This window comes from Calypte anna, chromosome 5A (assembly GCF_003957555.1).
Source record: "Calypte anna isolate BGI_N300 chromosome 5A, bCalAnn1_v1.p, whole genome shotgun sequence".
Classification (NCBI taxonomy): Eukaryota; Metazoa; Chordata; class Aves; order Apodiformes; family Trochilidae; genus Calypte; species Calypte anna.
In genome coordinates this window covers 37,715,092-37,732,501 of record NC_044251.1, presented here as the reverse complement: position 1 = coordinate 37,732,501, position 17,410 = coordinate 37,715,092, and the positions used below count along the sequence as shown (strand labels likewise).

The 17,410-nt window shown below is 38.4% G+C and overlaps 1 protein-coding gene across 1 annotated transcript in view; it reads left to right on the top strand.

The window, feature by feature from the left end:
• The window catches only part of MNAT1 (MNAT1 component of CDK activating kinase), a 122,413-nt gene that overhangs the window by 45,962 nt on the left and 59,041 nt on the right, over positions 1 to 17,410 (top strand). Inside the window, exons 4-6 of the mRNA XM_030451566.1 lie at positions 281 to 384; positions 4,365 to 4,505; positions 9,620 to 9,745. Of these exons, the coding sequence (XP_030307426.1) occupies positions 281 to 384; positions 4,365 to 4,505; positions 9,620 to 9,745 (371 nt within the window). The remainder of the gene's footprint in view (positions 1 to 280; positions 385 to 4,364; positions 4,506 to 9,619; positions 9,746 to 17,410) is intronic.

Sequence of the window (17,410 nt, the reverse complement as noted above, 5' to 3'; positions counted from 1 at the left end):
TTACTTGTGTATCATTATCAGTATCAAAGAACAGGATGCAAGACTCAAAAATTTTGTCTCTTACAGATGTGTAAAGCTAAAGGAACTCAGCTGGCTTCTGTTGAAGCTTGTAGTGATTTAGCAGATTGTATCTTGCTTTACACAGCATATTTAAATAGATTCTATTACTGTGATGTTTGTGTCTGGTGCTAGAAGGGGTACAGAACATCTGAGAGGTATTGCTTTGTCACAGTCCTGCATACCAACCTAATACTTTTGTTTCTTTCTGACATTTATGCAGTATTTAACTTGACCAATAATGTGGATTTGGAGAACACCAAAAAGAAAATGGAGCTGTACCAGAAGGATAACAAAGAAGTCATTCAGAAAAATAAGATAAAACTGGTTAGTTAACTTCTCTCTCCTCCAACTTTTATTAAATTAAAGAATTTTCCAAGTGGAGTGTTTTCTGTATTGTCTTAAAAACAAGTCAAAGCTAAAGGTTGTATTAAAAAACTGTAGTATGATAATGTTCTCTAGTAGTGATATTTAGTGCTGTGCAAAGGGATTAAATTGATACTTGAAATGGTGTTGCACTTTATTTTGGGAAGGGTTTAAAAAGCAGGACAGACAGTAAAGTCTGCATCTAATGCATCACCAGGACATGCGTGCTGGCAATATCATTGGAGAGTATCCAGGAGGGACCAAGCTTATTCCTATACCAGGACTTTCTCATCTGAAGGAAAAAAGGAATCCAGATGCAGACATTAGGAAGCTCCCAAGAGAGAGCTGTAAAAATGAGGGAAAGCACAGGTCTGGTTTATGCAAAATGTAAAATGAAAGACATTGAAACAAACATTAAAACTTGTGTTGGAAAGCCCATAACAATAACATCAGTACTGTATACAGTATTTGTATGCAAAACACATGGGTCTTTGAAGATTCATTCATTAAATATGGCTCAGATAGAATTTTGTTCTTTAAAAACAAACTCGCAAGCATTTCTTTCTCTAAGAAAGGTTTAATCTGCTCAATATTTTTTCAGTACAAAAAGTACACATTACTATCCGGTTTTGAAGGAAAATGTCTGCCCAGAGTGTGACATAACAAGGTTTTGTGTTGGTCTTCCAGTTGCACTAAGGACTTTCTTTCAAATCAGTAGGGGTGAAATCGTCACTCCCCTGAAGTCTGTGGCAAAACTCCCAGTGATTCCTTTAGCTCTAGGATTTCACAGGGGGAGACTGGAATCTGAAAAATGTTTGTTTGAACCTTTTCCTTTTAAAGGCAAGGAAATTTCCCTAGGGGTCCATCTCTGATCTGTTATCCTGTCTCTGACACCATGCAATATCCTATGCTTCAGAGCTTGGAGAGATCTGCCAGGTTTTTGGCTTCATGTCTTACTTTACACCGTAGGTGCTACCTCTGTGGTCACCATGAAATGATGTGCTGTGCCTGCAGCCCATCTTCCCTTCATCTACATGGCTCAGAGGCAGTCTGTGTATGAGCTGTGTGATCACACCAAGCAGCACAGGAATGCTCTCTGCCCACCCAAGCCCATGGGCCTTGCCTTTTCTGTACTGTATGGTCTTGCTCTGCTAGAGGCTGTCTGGTGAAAGCTGGGCAAGCCTCTGTGAATCCAGATTTACTGGGCATCTGGAGAGGTTTTGTTTTTTTTAAAATTTCTTTTTCAACATTTGAAACATCCAGTGTTTCTTTTTCAACAATTGAAACATACTAATAGACTTGATGCAGTTGCTGTTCTAAAAACTGCATGATCTTGGCCATAAATACACCCCACTCCCAAGAGCTGAAAGGGTGCTTTCTCTAGCTCTTTTTGGAAGGTCTTTACTCCCTAAATGGTAAAAGATGTCCTAGTTTTTTGCCTGAATTTCTTATGGCTGCTCATTGTTCCTTCGTTCTTGGACTGACTGAAATTTTGCTGTCCACTGTAATACTTTGCTTTTGATGAATATAGATGTTGTCTGTCCTTGTTGGTAGTTTTCTTACCCACTGCCTGTTCCAGTATAAATTTGTGTTTGGCAAGCAGAAGGAACCAGAATTGAATGCAGTTGTGTAGCCAAGATCCTAACAGCTTCTTATAAAAGAACAGTTCTCCCATCTCTACAGGGAATATATTGACATACCTGATCCTAAGACTCTTGGAGCACTGTTGTAGGGGAGGTTCAGATACAGTAGTGGTCAAGTTGTGCATCATTATATACTTTTGATTTATATAAAGCCTTGCACAGGCTGTAGCGTGGGCTACAGTTTTTCCAAATATGCCTTCCTCCTTAAATAGCTGCTGTTCTGCAGTCAGAGTGTAGATTGTTACCTTCTACTTTGTCACTAGAAGTTTAATTTCATTTGTTCAGTCTTGAAAAAGTTTTGTCCGGACTCCATAATGCTGCCTATTCAGTGCATCTCTCTTTTACTGTTTTCTTTGGTTTTTCTTTCAAAAAGAGTTACATCTGACTCATGATAATTCTTCCTTTTTCCTGTAGTCTAATCTTGTTTAGATTTGTGTAGCAGTTTTCTTATTTTTGGCTATAATTTTTCTGGGCTGATTCTTTAGAATAAGTCTGTCAACACTTCCCTACAAATTGTGTTCTTTCTCAGTGCAAGTTTCAGGCAATCTTTAGACATAAATATGGAAGAGGCTTGGGATGTCTTAAAGACCCTGAGCTCTTCACCTCTGACTGAACTAGCTAGATCCCTTAACTCTCAGAAATAACCTCAGATAGCAACTTGAGGACTTGTTTGTTTGTGTCTTGACATTATATGCAATGATAATCCAGTTTCAGAGTCACTGGTTGGTGAGCAGCTCTTCACCAATGTCACTGCTAGGTACAAAGGGAAAGTTTCTCTTGTCTTGGTGGCAGATGATGAGATCTGTCAGCTTTTGCATCCAGGACTAACTGGGCCTCACTAGGACCCACTGCCTTGATTTGTCTGGCATCAGGATGTTTTTCAGCATGTTTTGGCATATATTGGCTCACTGTGCTTTATGATATGACTTGAGGTTTTTTGTTATAAGAACAGATTTTAGTAAGCTCTTGGCTGCAGTAATGTTTTACTTAAACTTCTTCCAGGGAATAATAATCCATTTAAGTTTTATAAAATTTTAATTATCTGTGTTTTTACTGAGTCTCCCTTTACTTCAGTATTTTTGTGGGGAAGATTTGGACAGTATTTTCTTTGTTATTGTCCTGTGCAGTCTTACCACCATCTGTATGAAGTTGTTTAGCTGCAGTCTTTGCCACTCCCCCCATCTTTGAGCCCTCCTTTTTAATTTTATTTTTTAATTTCTTTTTTTTTTTTCCCTCTATGATTTTCAAATACAGATGATTTAATAGTTTACAGGTTAAAAAGTCTTCTCAAGAAGTAAATCCTAAACCAAAAACTAGTTGCTATGTAGTTAGTTATTTTTTTCTTCTCTTGTGGCACATGACTTCAATGCAAGTTACAGGAAAAACTCCTTGTTTTCTGGCATTGTGCCTTTTTTACATAAGTTCATGACTAAAATGTTTAAGTTTGTAAGCTTCTCTAATAATTTTCACAAATTTGTAATTTCATAATTTTCTTCTACACCACTGTTATCACACATCATATCTGAAAGGAGGCTGTAGGGAGCCGGGTGTTGACTTCTTCTCTCAAGTAAATAACGACAAGACCAGAGGAAGTGGCCTGAAGTGGCACCAGGGGAGGTTTAGACTGGATATGAGGAAGAATTTCCTTACTGAAAGAGTAGTTGGGTGTTGGTGGAGTGGAGTCAACCCCCAGGGGGTTGGTGGAGTCACCATCCCTGGAGGTATTCAAAAGGATGTAAATGAGGCACTTCAGGACATGCTCTAGTGGGCATGGTGATTTATTTTTTATGCTTAATTTTCTTGGGGGAGGAGGATTGATGATTGGATGTGGTAATCTTAGAGATCTTTTCCAACCATGATAATTCTGTGGTTTGTGTACAAGATGCAGGTGGTCTGGGGCCATTGGGGAACAGTATTGTGGGACTGTATTTTCAGTCACCCACTTATATGACTTGAGAAGTAGGATGTGTGGCAGCAAAGAAGGGTTCATTTTAGAGTGAATGTGTAAAGAAAAGCCATTGTCAATCTCCTTAACACTTAAAGAACCAAGATCCAGGTGGTTTCTTCATACTGCAGAGAGCAGTAAGGAAAAGAAAACATTAAAGTTGCCCTGAACAATAAGAGGAAAAAGAATCATGGTTTGTAATGGCCTTAAAGTTCTACCTTTAGAGGATGAATTTGGCTGCTTTCCCATTGCTTGGTCTGTCAGGGATCCCTTGGTAGGCAGCAAGGCTGTGGTGAGCTCTGTCCACCTAAGAAGAAAGATTGCTATGAGTTGATTTCTGATTTTCTTTTCAGACACGGGAGCAAGAAGAACTGGAGGAAGCGATAGAGGTCGAGCGGCAGGAAAGTGAACAAAGGCGGCTGCTCATGCAAAAAGAAGAACAAATGCAACAGATGATGAAGAAGAAGAATAAGCAGGCACTCTTGGATGATCTGGTGAGTTAAAAAAACAGAGGCTTTGAATGCTCAGTAGTACAGCAAACAGCAAGTGTGTTGACATTTATCTTTACCAACATTAACTGTGTGGAACTGTGCCTCTTTCTGTTTCTCTACCTTGCATGTTTTATGTTAGTGCTCTCTCTATCATTCATTTCAGTTTTACAAAACAATTCTTTTTGCTAAACCAAGGACTGGAGGAAGAGTGCTTCTGGGATTCGTAGACTTAATTGGACTCATTGTCTGGAATGTCCATTGCTGGTTAGAAATTAATTTTAGAAAAGCATTCTTGGCTGTTTCAAGTCAAAGTTAATCCTGGATAAGATGCTAGCACAGAAAAATGCAGAAGGTTTCTTTAGGTATTTAGAAGAAGGCTATTTTCCTGCTTCTGCCTGTTTTGATTATTTTTGTTTCTTTTCCTAGTGAGCTTCCATTGGAAGCTTATGATTGACATGTGGAGGTGTGTTTCAGAAATTGCTCTAGTCAGTCCAGCCACTCTGCCAATTTAGTTATTGGTTGACATTTGACTGCATATCTGAAGAAGAGCTAGTATAAAAGTCTGGATTTAATTCACTGACAGTATGAAAGCCACGGGCTTTGTGATCAAGGATGGCTTGCATGAATGTAGCTGATATGATGACTACTCCACCTCCAACCTGGTGTTTGATGGGTGAGTTGTGTCATGTCTGAGCCCATGTAGGTGTTTTTGTCTTCAGCTGATGCAGTTGCATCTGCTTTGGTGCATGGCTGATCCTGCATCCTGGGAAGGGGAGCAAGGGAGAAGCTGCTGACTTGGTTCAGCCATAATGTGAATTCTTACAACTCTTGGCTTGTTAAGCAGCTGTGAATAGTGGTTGATGGTCTGGTGGGCTGGAGCAGAGTGGTTATCAGGAGCTGCTTTGGGAGCTCAGCTACCTCTGCAAAAGGGAGAGAATGGGGGACAGTAAGCAGAAAATTTATTTGAAAATCCTTCAGGTCTGTAACTTTGCATCCAGCAGTCTCTTTTCACTTTAGAAGTGCTTAAAATCCACAGACTGTTTAGAATTATCCAAACAATTAATTGAAGAGTGGATCAATTAATAAAAGCTCCACTACAAACTTAAATTTCATGACTTAGAATAAGGATTTTTATCTGGGTTCCGGCTTATTTCCATCCTGTTCTAAAACACAGTCTTAATTTATTAGAGACCAAGGCTTTTGTTTGTTTGGGTTTTTTCTTCTTCCTCATTTTTTTCTTTTTTTACAAAGCAGTTGGTTTTACTGGAAGCCTATTTCACCATATGGCTTGAGAAAAAGATAGTTGTAAATAATTTTAACTGTGATTTTATGTGTATTGCTATTAAAACATATCTTAATATTCTAAAAATGAGAGGTGATTAATTTTTTTTCAAAGGCTGAGGAAGGAAACTGGCAATTTTAAGTTGTCTCTGTTTATAAAGGGGCACTGTCAACTTAAATTTGAGCCAAAACTGTTTTGTAATACTAAAGGTTTATAAAACCAGTACTGAAGTGTTTGTATGAAGACTTAAAAAGTCTTTGGAAAATCAGCAGTTGTTAAACAAATAAACATTTCCTATGGTCTCTGAAATCTCTATAACGCTGTGCTGCAAATCTGAAAATGAAATGTAAAACTTAGTTGAGAAATACAGCAAGAGTCAAGCATAAGCAGCAGTAGTGTAAATAATCACATTAAAAAAGAAATAAATTTTCTATCTATGGTTGCTGGAACTGTGATAAAAGAACAGGGTTAAATTCTGGCTATAGTGATACCAGTGGCAAAACTAGTGAGTCTGGTGGATTGCTCATGTAGAGGAAGTAGAGAAGCTGAGATTTCACCCCTTGTCTTTGCATTGGCTATTTTGGGATGCATTACCTGGGGTTGAGAACCTGTAGCCTCCTTTGACCTGGGTCTCTAATTTTTTTCAAGGTTTTTACCTCCTCACCCCCTGGCTCCCCCCATACAGGGGCAGCAAGAGAAAATGTAATATAATTGTGTTATGTGATGCAGGTAGTCATGAGGAGAGAGGAGGCTGAGAGGAGACTTTCTCAGTCTCTACAAGTACCTGGAAGGAGGTTGTAGGGAGGTGGGTGCTGGTCTGTTCTCTCATGTAAACAATGATAGGACCAGAGGAAATGGCCTGAAGTTGCACTAGGGGAGGTTTAGATTAGATTTGAGGAAGAATTTTTTTACTGACACAGTAGTTAGGTGTTGGAATGGACTGGCCAGGGGGGTGGTGGAGTCACCATCCCTGGAAGAAAATTTAGATGAGGCACTTCAGGACATGCTCTGCTGTGTGGCACAGACACTGATATAAATACAAATACTTTATTCCAGCAGGGAGGATGTTGACAGTTGGACATGGTGACTTTAGAGTTCCTTTCCAACTGTGACAATTCTGTGATGCTGGATCTTTCCTCTTCCAAGGCAATAATTTTACCTTTAATGCTTAAATCCTAATTACTGAGGAGATTCAGTTTCTTGTATGGATTATTTATGGTATAACAGTAGTAAAGTTGAATAATAGTAAAGGTCAATAAAGAAGAAAAGTGCCCCCATCTTCCAAGAGCTTATACTTTAGATAGTCCAGAGGCAGGGAAATGTGAAGAAATGTTTGGTATTTAAAACATGGTGCAGTGGGCTTGGTCCCTGCTCAGCCTGGGGAGCACAGTGGCTCATGAAGAAAGGACTGGCCCTGGGGCCAATGCTCCAGCATCCTGGCTGGGGATGGAAGCAGGGGGGAGAGGGACAGTGGCACTTGCTGGGAAGGTGAGCACAGCATTGGAAGCGGCTGAGGCTCTGCAGCTGCTGGAAGAGCAGTCAGGTGCTTTGCCTAAGCTGTTACCTGTTGCTTGTTTTGCCTCCCAGTTCTAAACTAGGCAGATTTTATTACCTTAATTGTAAGTGACCTCTGTTGCAATAAAACCACTTGAAAGCACAACATCTTTTTGTAATTTAGACTCACAGTCTCAAATGAATTTTTTTTTATTGTTGGGAGAGTCGTGTGTGTGTTTTGGTTTTTCTGTTTTTGTTCCTTCTAGACTTGAATAATCAGAACTGAGTAAAATATGAAAGCACTTCCTTTATTTACTGTATAAACTCTCTAACCTGTATACAGAGGATTACAGACCTGCTCTTAGATGTCTTCTGTGTTGTGAGACTTGCCCTTGCCTCTTCCAGAGCCAGTACTTCCCAGACATGAGCAAAATGACATTGCAGACATGGCAAATGGGCCCAAGCTATGGGCCATGGCATAGCTTGGAGTCAAAGGGCAAGGTGCTTTAAAGACATCAAGCATGCCCACTTTTAGTGGGTTTTGAAGGTGAATTCTTCAGAAATTTTTGCATATAGCCAGCTTTGTGTATGTGGTTAGTTCATTTTCCTTTAAAGAAAATTGCTAGTATGGATCCATGCTTACAGGATTGGACCTTCCCTGTGTGTTAATAGTTAACTGAAGGGCTGTGTGCCTATTAGATAGCACAAACAATCATGGACATGGTGGCTTGCTGGCACACTGTGGGTTTCCCACAGTTGTGTAATTTGGTTACTGGCCATTGTATGAACTCTTGAGAAGCTGGTACAAAAATTGGCTTCATTTAGTTATTGTATTAGAAATACAGTGAGTGCCTAAGGAATGTGAGAAGGAAAACGAACCACAAAAAGCTTCACACTCTTCCCTTCTCCCCCAGTATATTAAATCTGAAGATTAAAAGATCACATCGTTAAACTCTTCTGACAGCAGCACATGCTGCTGCGTGGTGGTTACAGACATGTACAGTGCTTTGAAGATGCAGATTGCAAACTAATCCATTCATGGTCTTTTCTCCTAGCTGTATTTCTTACTTTTGTAATTTAAGTTTTTAACCTCTTCCCCTTCCTTCTTCTGGTTAATCACAGAAATGTGAGAAGGATCCTGTGCCTTAGTTGTATTTGTGACTCTGGACCACATCTCATCATACAAGATTTTTCTGCTTTTAGCACTTGCAGTCCATTAATAAGATGAAGTGAGTGTGACAAATAATAGAGGGGAAAGAGGACTGGAGAGTGATGGTAAAAGTCATTGTATGACATGACTGTTCATGCACTTCAGAAGATTTCTCTAGGATACCATAAACACCAAAACAATAAAATCTTCCACCTCTTACCCTGAACTGTGAAGGTGTAAAAAAAAAAATCTCAGTCCAGTTTATTAAAATTTGGTTTTGTGAGTAACAGATATGGTTCATAATTCAGTATCTGCTTGGTCATGTGAAACAGAAGTATATGTGACATTTGAGGACTTTAGGAATAAAGTAATGCACTGGAGCTGCCTGTGAAGAGTCTGTCTGAAGTTCTTTCTTGCTCTCAACTTCAAGGTCATTCTAGCAAGGAAGTCTCAGTGATTTTGATGTGCATGGGGGTAGTCACTTTAGGAAATGACTTGTCTCATAATTTTGACTCTCTCAAGAATGCAGCACATATACTAACATTAATAATGGTTTTGTTGTAAAATTGTTCTGTTCAGAGAGTTTAAGTAGTTCATTTACTCAACTATTCATTTTACTGCTTCTTATATATTTTTTAAAAATTGGCTGGCTTCCCTAAAAATAAGCTGGTGAAGGAGAAAATAAATATGCTGTTGGTTGCACTTACAATAGTGCCATTGTGCAAAGCTGAGCAAGGATCATTTCCAAACGGCCTCAGGTGAAATCTAATGGGAAACAATTTCAAACTGGTCTGAGTTCATTGGTAGAAAGAATGTGTCTTAGATAAACATCTGATCCAAGTTATAGTACTTGGTATTATTCCTTCTCTGATTAAGTTCTAATTATTTTTTTTTAATTTTAATAAATATAGTTGCATTGACCAGTTGGAATAAGGAGCCTGTTATATTGTCTTTAATGTGGATTCTATAAAAATGGTTGTTTGCAGGTTACTCTGATTTATGGGCTTGCTGCAGCTTTTTCTTATTACAGAAAATGATTGGTTTTGGTAAACTGTTCCTTGTAGAGAGGATACTTACCATTACACTGCTCTACTATTGATGGCCTTTCAGGCACAGCCTGCAATTTTGAAGAATATGTAGCATTAATATTTGTTATGTTTTAGCATTTAATTTTTTTCCTCATATTTACAGGAGAGCTCCAGTCTTCCTGCTTCACTGCTTTTAGCTCAGCACAAGGACAGATCTACTCAGCTAGAAATGCAAGTGGAAAAACCCAAACCTGTCAAACCAGTCACATTTTCTACTGGCATCAAAATGGTAAGACTTGCTTGCTCCTTTTTTTTTTTTTTTTAACACTTTTCAGAAGAATGAAGATTTCCCCCATGAAATTTAGAAATTATTTAAACCTGGGTTGCATATTATATGAAATAGGCTGTTCTCTTCCAATTAAATAAGTAATTAAGAACTAATTTAAGAATTTGGTTCTTCTGCCAGTTGGAAAATGTGAGTTGTTTTCATTATGTAATTGTAAAAAAAAAAAAAAAAGTTACAGCTTTTTCTGTGCAAAGTTGTGCTCTATTCTGAATTAGTTGTGTCTCTCATTTTTGTAAAAATTCTGGAAATTGAAATTTTGTAAGTTCAAGAAAAGGTTGCACTTTATTTATATTTACTTCAGGCACTGACAGGCAACTTAGAAAATGTAGCTGAGTGGTCAAGGTTGTTCTTGTAATTGCTATTGGAATCTAGGAAGCAACAAGTATTTTTTCAAATGTGCTGCTGCTGCAGGGACAGCTGAGGATGTGTCAGCAGTCCTGTTCTTTATCTCAACGTGGTACATACTCTACACCCTACTCAACAAACAAAAAACTTTTGCCTCAAACTAATCTCTCATAAATTAATCAGTTTTTCTCTCAGGGATATCTGTGCTGTGCTTATTATCCCCCAAAGAGTTCACAATGCAAAAACATTTGCAGAATATTTTTTCTAAAGGTAATTTTAGCTTTTGCAAAATTTTGCCACTTGTTTTTGTACTTTCCTGTAGTATAACCCTTATCTTCTTTTTCTTTTAAAATCTAAGAGTCTGGGTGAGATTGATAATGCTTCCTGAGATCTTTTCTGTTTCTATAGAAAAGACAGTAGGCAGAAAATGTTTGTTCTGTTTAAAAATTATTGTAACTGAATTTTTAAAAACTATTACACTTTCTATGTGCTTGTTATGATTTATTGTCAGAGTTTCTTAAAGCTGTTGGCCTTTCTGGGAAAAGGAAGAAGATAACCTTATGCTACAAGATGAGCACAGCTGAAATACTTTCTAACACAGTTCAAAATGGGTATTAAATGCAGTGTGCAGTAGTGGATTCCTCAGATCTGCAGCCCTAAGTAAATTTCATCCAGGAATGGTTGAAGACTTGGATAAAGAGATTTTTAGCATCATAACATTAATAATAACAGGGATACTCCAGACAACTGATTGTTACTTTTTTAAGAAAGTGTGAGTAGATTACTAATTTAATTTATTCAGTCCCAGACAAACAAAAAAACCCTCATGGTGACCTTAGTCCTAAATTAAAAAAGAACAATTAAAAAAAGGTAGGAAGAGGTACAGCTAACAGTAAAGTTAAGGGTAGGAATATTTGAAGTCGAGAGCTACTACTTATGGAAAATGTATTGCATCAAGCAAAACAGATTTTATGCCTATAAAATCATAGGTTTTGTTGAGAAAAATGAATGTTGTCATATTTTGTTTACAGGGAGCTTGATCTAGATATTACATGACATTTATTTTTAGAACTGTAATAAAAATTATATTACATTATACAATGATAATAACATTGTGCAAAATTAACTGGCTAACTTGTAATTTCTAAAGTAGTTGCTGGTTACTACAACATGAGAATGTTTCTGTGGGTGTTCTTCTAGGACACAGCTGAGTGTTTGGAAGCAGATGTTGAATTTCTATGGATGATAAATCTGGCACTTTACAGGGCTGCTTTGACAGGCTGGCCTCGTCTGAATGAAACATATTTTAATATGACTTAATACAAAATTATAAACAAAAGAGTAAGTAACAAGCTCTGTGAAGAAGATTTGGAAGCTTAGTGAGGAAAGTAAATCAGAGGATGTGTGTGTGGAAGGGCCTCGGATACAACTGGTACAGCAATAAATAGGAAAGGACTTTTCCTCCTGAATGCCATACTGAGAAGATCCCTGGACTGAAGAGTTCTGCCAACTGCATCTTGAATTCAAACATCAGAAATAATCCACAGAGGAGCTGAGTCACAACAGTCCATTCACAGGCAGAAGGATGTGTTTTGTACTGTGCTCTGCCTCTAGTTTAAGAGGAGGTTAAGATATGACTCAATTTACATTAAGTACCTCCTTAACATAGAACCCTGCCAAATCTAAACAGTGCAACAGTAAATGTAGCAAGCACCAGTAACCTTAGTTAAACAAATAGGATCTAAATAGGAACTGAAGGAACAAATAAGGCCTAAAGTTCACAATGTTCCACTGGTTAATTGACGTCACTATTAAAATTGGCTCCGGAATGCGATGGAATCTTTAATTATTGATGTTTTCAGATCAGGACTGGGATGCCTCTTGGAAAGTTACAGTAGTCAAATGAAAGTTGTTTGGCTCAGAAGAAAGTTTTGTAAAAAAACAACACTGCTGGTTGTATGTGGTTTGGTGTGGTTGATGAGCTGCCACAGTGTATTCTAGTGACTGTGTAAGGTGAGTTCCCACCTTGCCTTACAAGATACTTAAAATGTTCCAGATTGAGTGTTTTTTCTAAAAACCTGAGACACCCATTCCATTTATTTTGCATAGTTGTATGCTTGAAAAACGTAGAACTTTTGTTGTGCTGCCCTTCAAGGGCAGAGCTCTTTATAGTTCTTTAGCTTTGTTCATCTCTAAGCTATGGGGTTCACACCACTTATATTGGTGGCAGCAGCTCTAGGGAAGTACTGAGAATTTCTGCAGAAGAACAGTTCTAGTTTGTGCTCTGTTTGGTTCAACAGTTGTGCAAATTAAGTATAGTTTCTGTAAATGTCTGTTTTATGCTCGCTGTCAGAGTTTCAGCAGTGCACATTTGAACCACTACGTACTTTCTTTCCTTGTGCTTTTATTTTTTCTTAATAGCTTGGCCACTGGTAGATGTTTTCCTTAATGCTCTTTCAAAAGAAGCTAGCTGAGCTGCTGGGTAATCCAGAGCTTGTGTTTAGACAAAGGTTGTAAAAAATATACCAATTGTTTGCAATCCACTGTTGTTTTTTTTTTTTCTGCTTGAACCATGAGTGTTTTTCCTGGGATGGTCTTGGTCAGAGATGTTCTTCAGCCTGACTGATAATCAGACGTGTTTCTTGGTTTCTGAATGAGGAGGCATGCCTGTTCTAGTCTGCTGGGCAATGCTGAAGGAAGTTGGCTTATTTAAGGTGTCATATTAATGCTGTGGAGTTCCTATGTGTGCAGGGGGAGGAGGGAGTGTCTTGTAAGCTAAGCAAGAGCATCCCCTATAGCGCAAGACAGACAATTAGCTGATGGGGATAGGATCTCCTTCACTTTTCCTTTTGTTAAAATGGGTTTTGGGTTTTTTTGGTTTTTTTTTTCTTTTTTTTTTTTTTTTTTTTTTTTCCTTTTAAGAGGAAGATGTTTTTACTTTGCAATCTTATTAACTTTTAAATTTTATTTCAGTAAATTATATCTTCTGTGCATGAAGTATACCTTCCTAATCAATCAGTTTGATTTGGCTCTGCAAATGGGGGGAGAAAGTGCTTCAGAGGTTTCTGCTTATCATACTCATCATATTAAGACTAGGCTTTTAGCATATCTGAATATTTAAGTCTTATTAAATCTAATCTCAAGTCAGTGTGAAGCTGCCAAAGAAACTATCAATCTTAATCGTTGCAGTAGTGCTGAAAGTGCTGTTTCCTGTCAGTGCTTGTACTTTAGATTTTAAATAGCTGTCAAAAAGAGCAAAGGTTGTTGGAATTGAATGACATTTCTAATATTTCTAGGGTTTATCAGGATATGCAAAACAAATGGAAGGTCTGGCAGTGTTTCTTGGTGAATATAGTGACCATTAAGTTGGGAGGTGGCTTTAACGTGAAGCTAATTTTAATGTATAAAGGAGGTGCTCATGAATTGTACATGAATGGCAGTTTGAAAATGCAGCAGGAATTAATTTCACTACAGTAATTTAGTTTTCTTTTTATATGTTTACAGGACTGTAGGAGCTTTTTGGTGCATGTACATCTGTGCTTTACATTACCATTGCGGTTAAAAACTCAGAGAAGTGTGGATGTGTTTAACTTCTTTAATTCATTTGGAAGTGGGAACATGTAAACCTTTGAGTCCTGAGGCACAGCTATTTACATGTTTGTAAAAAGCATAAATGCCTTAGTCAGGCTCAGATGCATGCTCTCTTCAGCATACTTGAGGCTGCATGCTTTGTGCCTTTGCTGTTCCTGCCAGTTTTATAATGTTTCTTTGCTCACTTCCCTGGGAGACTCAGCCTCTAGTGATGGTATTCTTGAAGTAATTTAATGTAGTTAAAAACTCAGTTGTCTCTAATTGGATTCCCCAGATACACAGGAAAAGAACACGAGTGTTCTTTCACATTTTCTATCCAAATACCTCAAAACTAGCATAGCACATCGTTCTGTCACAGTTTTTGTTTTATTACCTAATAGTAGCGGGGATATTTATTAATAGACTTATCAGCGCAGAGTGTTGTACATGCTTCATCATTACTGAGATGGTAATCACCTCTCTGCACTTGTAGTTTAAATAAATGTGTCAGGGAGGGAGGGGAACCAAATGCCCAGAGGGGATGTACTCACCCAGGATTAGACAGCAGAGCAGCAGCGGAAGGAGGAATAGGATCCATCCCTCCTAAATTCCTAACCCCCTGTCTCTTCCGCTGGGCCAGGCTCTATCTCCTGTCAACAGCACCCCTGAATGGCAGCAAATTAAGAGTGAAATATCTGCTTCAGCTTCCCTGTCCAAATCACAGCAGCAAATGGTTAGATTCAGCTTTCCTGTGTTTCTGAATATTACCAGGCTTTTAGTCCAGTTCTTGTAGCTTCAGGCTCTTAGTGGATGCTGGGGAGAGCAGTGGGCAGTCTGAAACAGCTGGAGCTTGCAGGAGGGAGCAGTCAAATTGACATTTTTGAAGAATAGATCTGTGTCAGACAGGAGATGTCAAAGACACCTCAGGAATGCACATTACTGCTAAGCTGAGCATAACAAGCTTAGGGAATAGATTTCTTGCAGTGTTACACTTGCAGTATTATTCTAATGGGAAATAATGTTTCTTATTTTCTATTATGTGGAGCTATTTCTTTTAAAACATTGACCTCATCAGCTCAGGTCACATTAACTGTTCTTCATTATTGCCTTTCCCTACAATATTGCTTCCTGTGCAAACAACTGCTCAGCGGCTGCTCCTGTTTTTCAGTCTGTTTCTTTTATAGCTTGTGGAGCAATTATCCAAAATCCTGTTCCAAATGCAAAAAAAGCCTTGTCAAAATACCTTTTTAATCAGTTGTGCTCCTTCAAAGTTGCTTAGACATATGCCAGGTACTGTGAGGTAAGTGAAGTGCATGTTGCACTACTATTAAGACTATAACTGTACTGCAGCTCCCAAGGGTGCTTTGCCACCCTGTCTGCATGACTGGGAACTCTTTCAGCCTTCCAGGCCTTGTTTTGCTAATTCTTACTGCTCTGGTTTGGTTGGTTTGTTTGCTGCTTCTGGTGTGGTATGTTTTGGTGGCTTTTTTTTTGTTTGTTTGTTTCTTTAAGTGCTTTTAGTATTCGCCTGAAGTTAAAAAAAAATAAATTAAACCTATTTTTATTTTCTACCTTCACTCTTCGCTCAGCTGGTCTATCTTCAGGCAGAAACACTTCAGATGAAATTGATTTCTTGGGGATATATGCCGCTCTGTACGAGTATTTAGTGGTTTTAATCTTCATTTGTCTCATGCTATACATGATGTCTTTTTTTGCAGCTGGGTAGAATACTTCCCTTTTCACAGCTTTCTATGGTTTAGAATCAGCAAAATCCCAGCACTTATTTTCAAAAGGAAGTGGTTCTTTAGGCATATAGATTCTCTCAGAATAGACATACTTGTTTTAGAGAGCATGCATGTCAAGGTAAAGTTTTTACTGGCACTGAACATTATCTGGCTTCCAGCAGGAGTTTGGCTGGATCTGTACTAGGAAGCTGCTGTGCTGCCCCTTGCAGCCTTGGTGCCTGTGTGCATGGTGGCTTCAGTTCCATTGCAGAGGAAGCCCAAAGGTGCTGGTGAGAGAGGGGTTGCAGTGCTTTCCAGCAGGTCTCAGCATGAAGATGCACAGGGCAACAGCACTGATGGTCCAGTAGCTTCCCTGGAGTGGAGATTACACAGAGGATGCAGGTTGATCTTTTTGGAGAGCAGGTGCTTGTAGCCCTGTAACACCAACTCTGCTAATGGGATTCTGCAGTTGCTAAGCACCCTCTCATGATACCTAGTAAGAATATGCATTGCATTTTCCTTTAATGCTAATTTTCTATTATGGTGTTGATCTGCTGAGAAGGGTACATGTTTCTGAAGAGCAAAAAGGGAAATTCACTTGTGACTGCTTGTTCTCCACCACTTCTGGCAATACATGAATACAGAATTCAAATATAGGAGTTGAGAGACATCAAAAATACTGAATAATAGAGTTCAGGTTACAGCTAATGTGCTGGATTTTAACAGTGACCCAGAGTCCTGTGATCCACATGCTGCTCACTTAAATCTTGTAGGATTATATATACAATGTGCCTGCAACTCTGAGTAGCATGATGGAAAATGATTAGCAGTAGTGAATGTATTTGTCATACTAGATCTCTATTCCTTTGTTTAAATAAAGACATTTTGTTAAGCATCAAGCACATACATGCAGAACTGTGCTTAAATTTTTTGAACTCTGGTTTTGAAGTGTATGCCAGATAAACTTTTATTTAAATGATCTATCATGAAAATGCTTCCTGTACTCTCCAACCCACAGACTGAAGTCTTAACACATTTAATTGGGTTCTGGCCTTACTATTTAATTACTATTATATCAAAGTGTGTAAACTTTAAGCACATTATGTAGATTTAATGAATTTTTTTCCTAATGTAGGAAAAAAAATTACAGTATTTGCCATTTCTCTTCTTCTCATTTATATGATACTGGCCTTGGGAAAGGAGACTGAATTTTGGAAATGCAGTTCTGTTTATCCCTGCATCTCTGCATGATCTCTTTGAATTGCCTTAAGAAAGATTCCATCATTGAAATGAAACTGTTGGGTGGACAAATTTAACCAGAGCTGCTTGACCCGAGTCTGTTTTATGGTTGGGCTCTCTTATACTGTTCTGTTAGAATAAATATTTGTTCATTTGCTTTAAGGCTTCTTTCCCTGGCTAAGGCAACACATGTTTATACACACATATTAGTATAAATACAAATTAGGCTCATAAGTTTGCACAGCTGTAATGACTGGAATTTAGTAAATGAAATAGTGCCAACACTGTTAATTATACAGGAGTGAACAGCAAGACAAATGTACTTGTTAGTAAAGTGGCTGTAGCACCAGTGGAGCAGATCTGCACTTCAGCTGTCACTTTTTGGGATGGAACTGTTCTTAGGGTTTGGAACATTTTGGTGTTTTCTTTTACTTTTGTTCGTTTGTTTTGGGTTTAGTTTGTTTGGTCTTTTTAGTTTTCTGTTTCATATATTGAATTGCTCAAGAGCTTGCTTGCCTGATTCTTTTCAAGTTTTAGAAGCTTATCTGTGTGTCCTGCACTGTGTTGGTTTGGTCCCAGAAAAAGATTCTGCACAGGACAAGGGAAAGTTGCTGGAAGGGTTCAGCCAGGTTATTGTTTGCTCCCCTGCCTGTAAAGGAGCAGGCACTGGGACACAGCAGCAGGAACTGGGCTTTGGGTCCTAATGTAGGATGCCCAAATTCCATCCTCA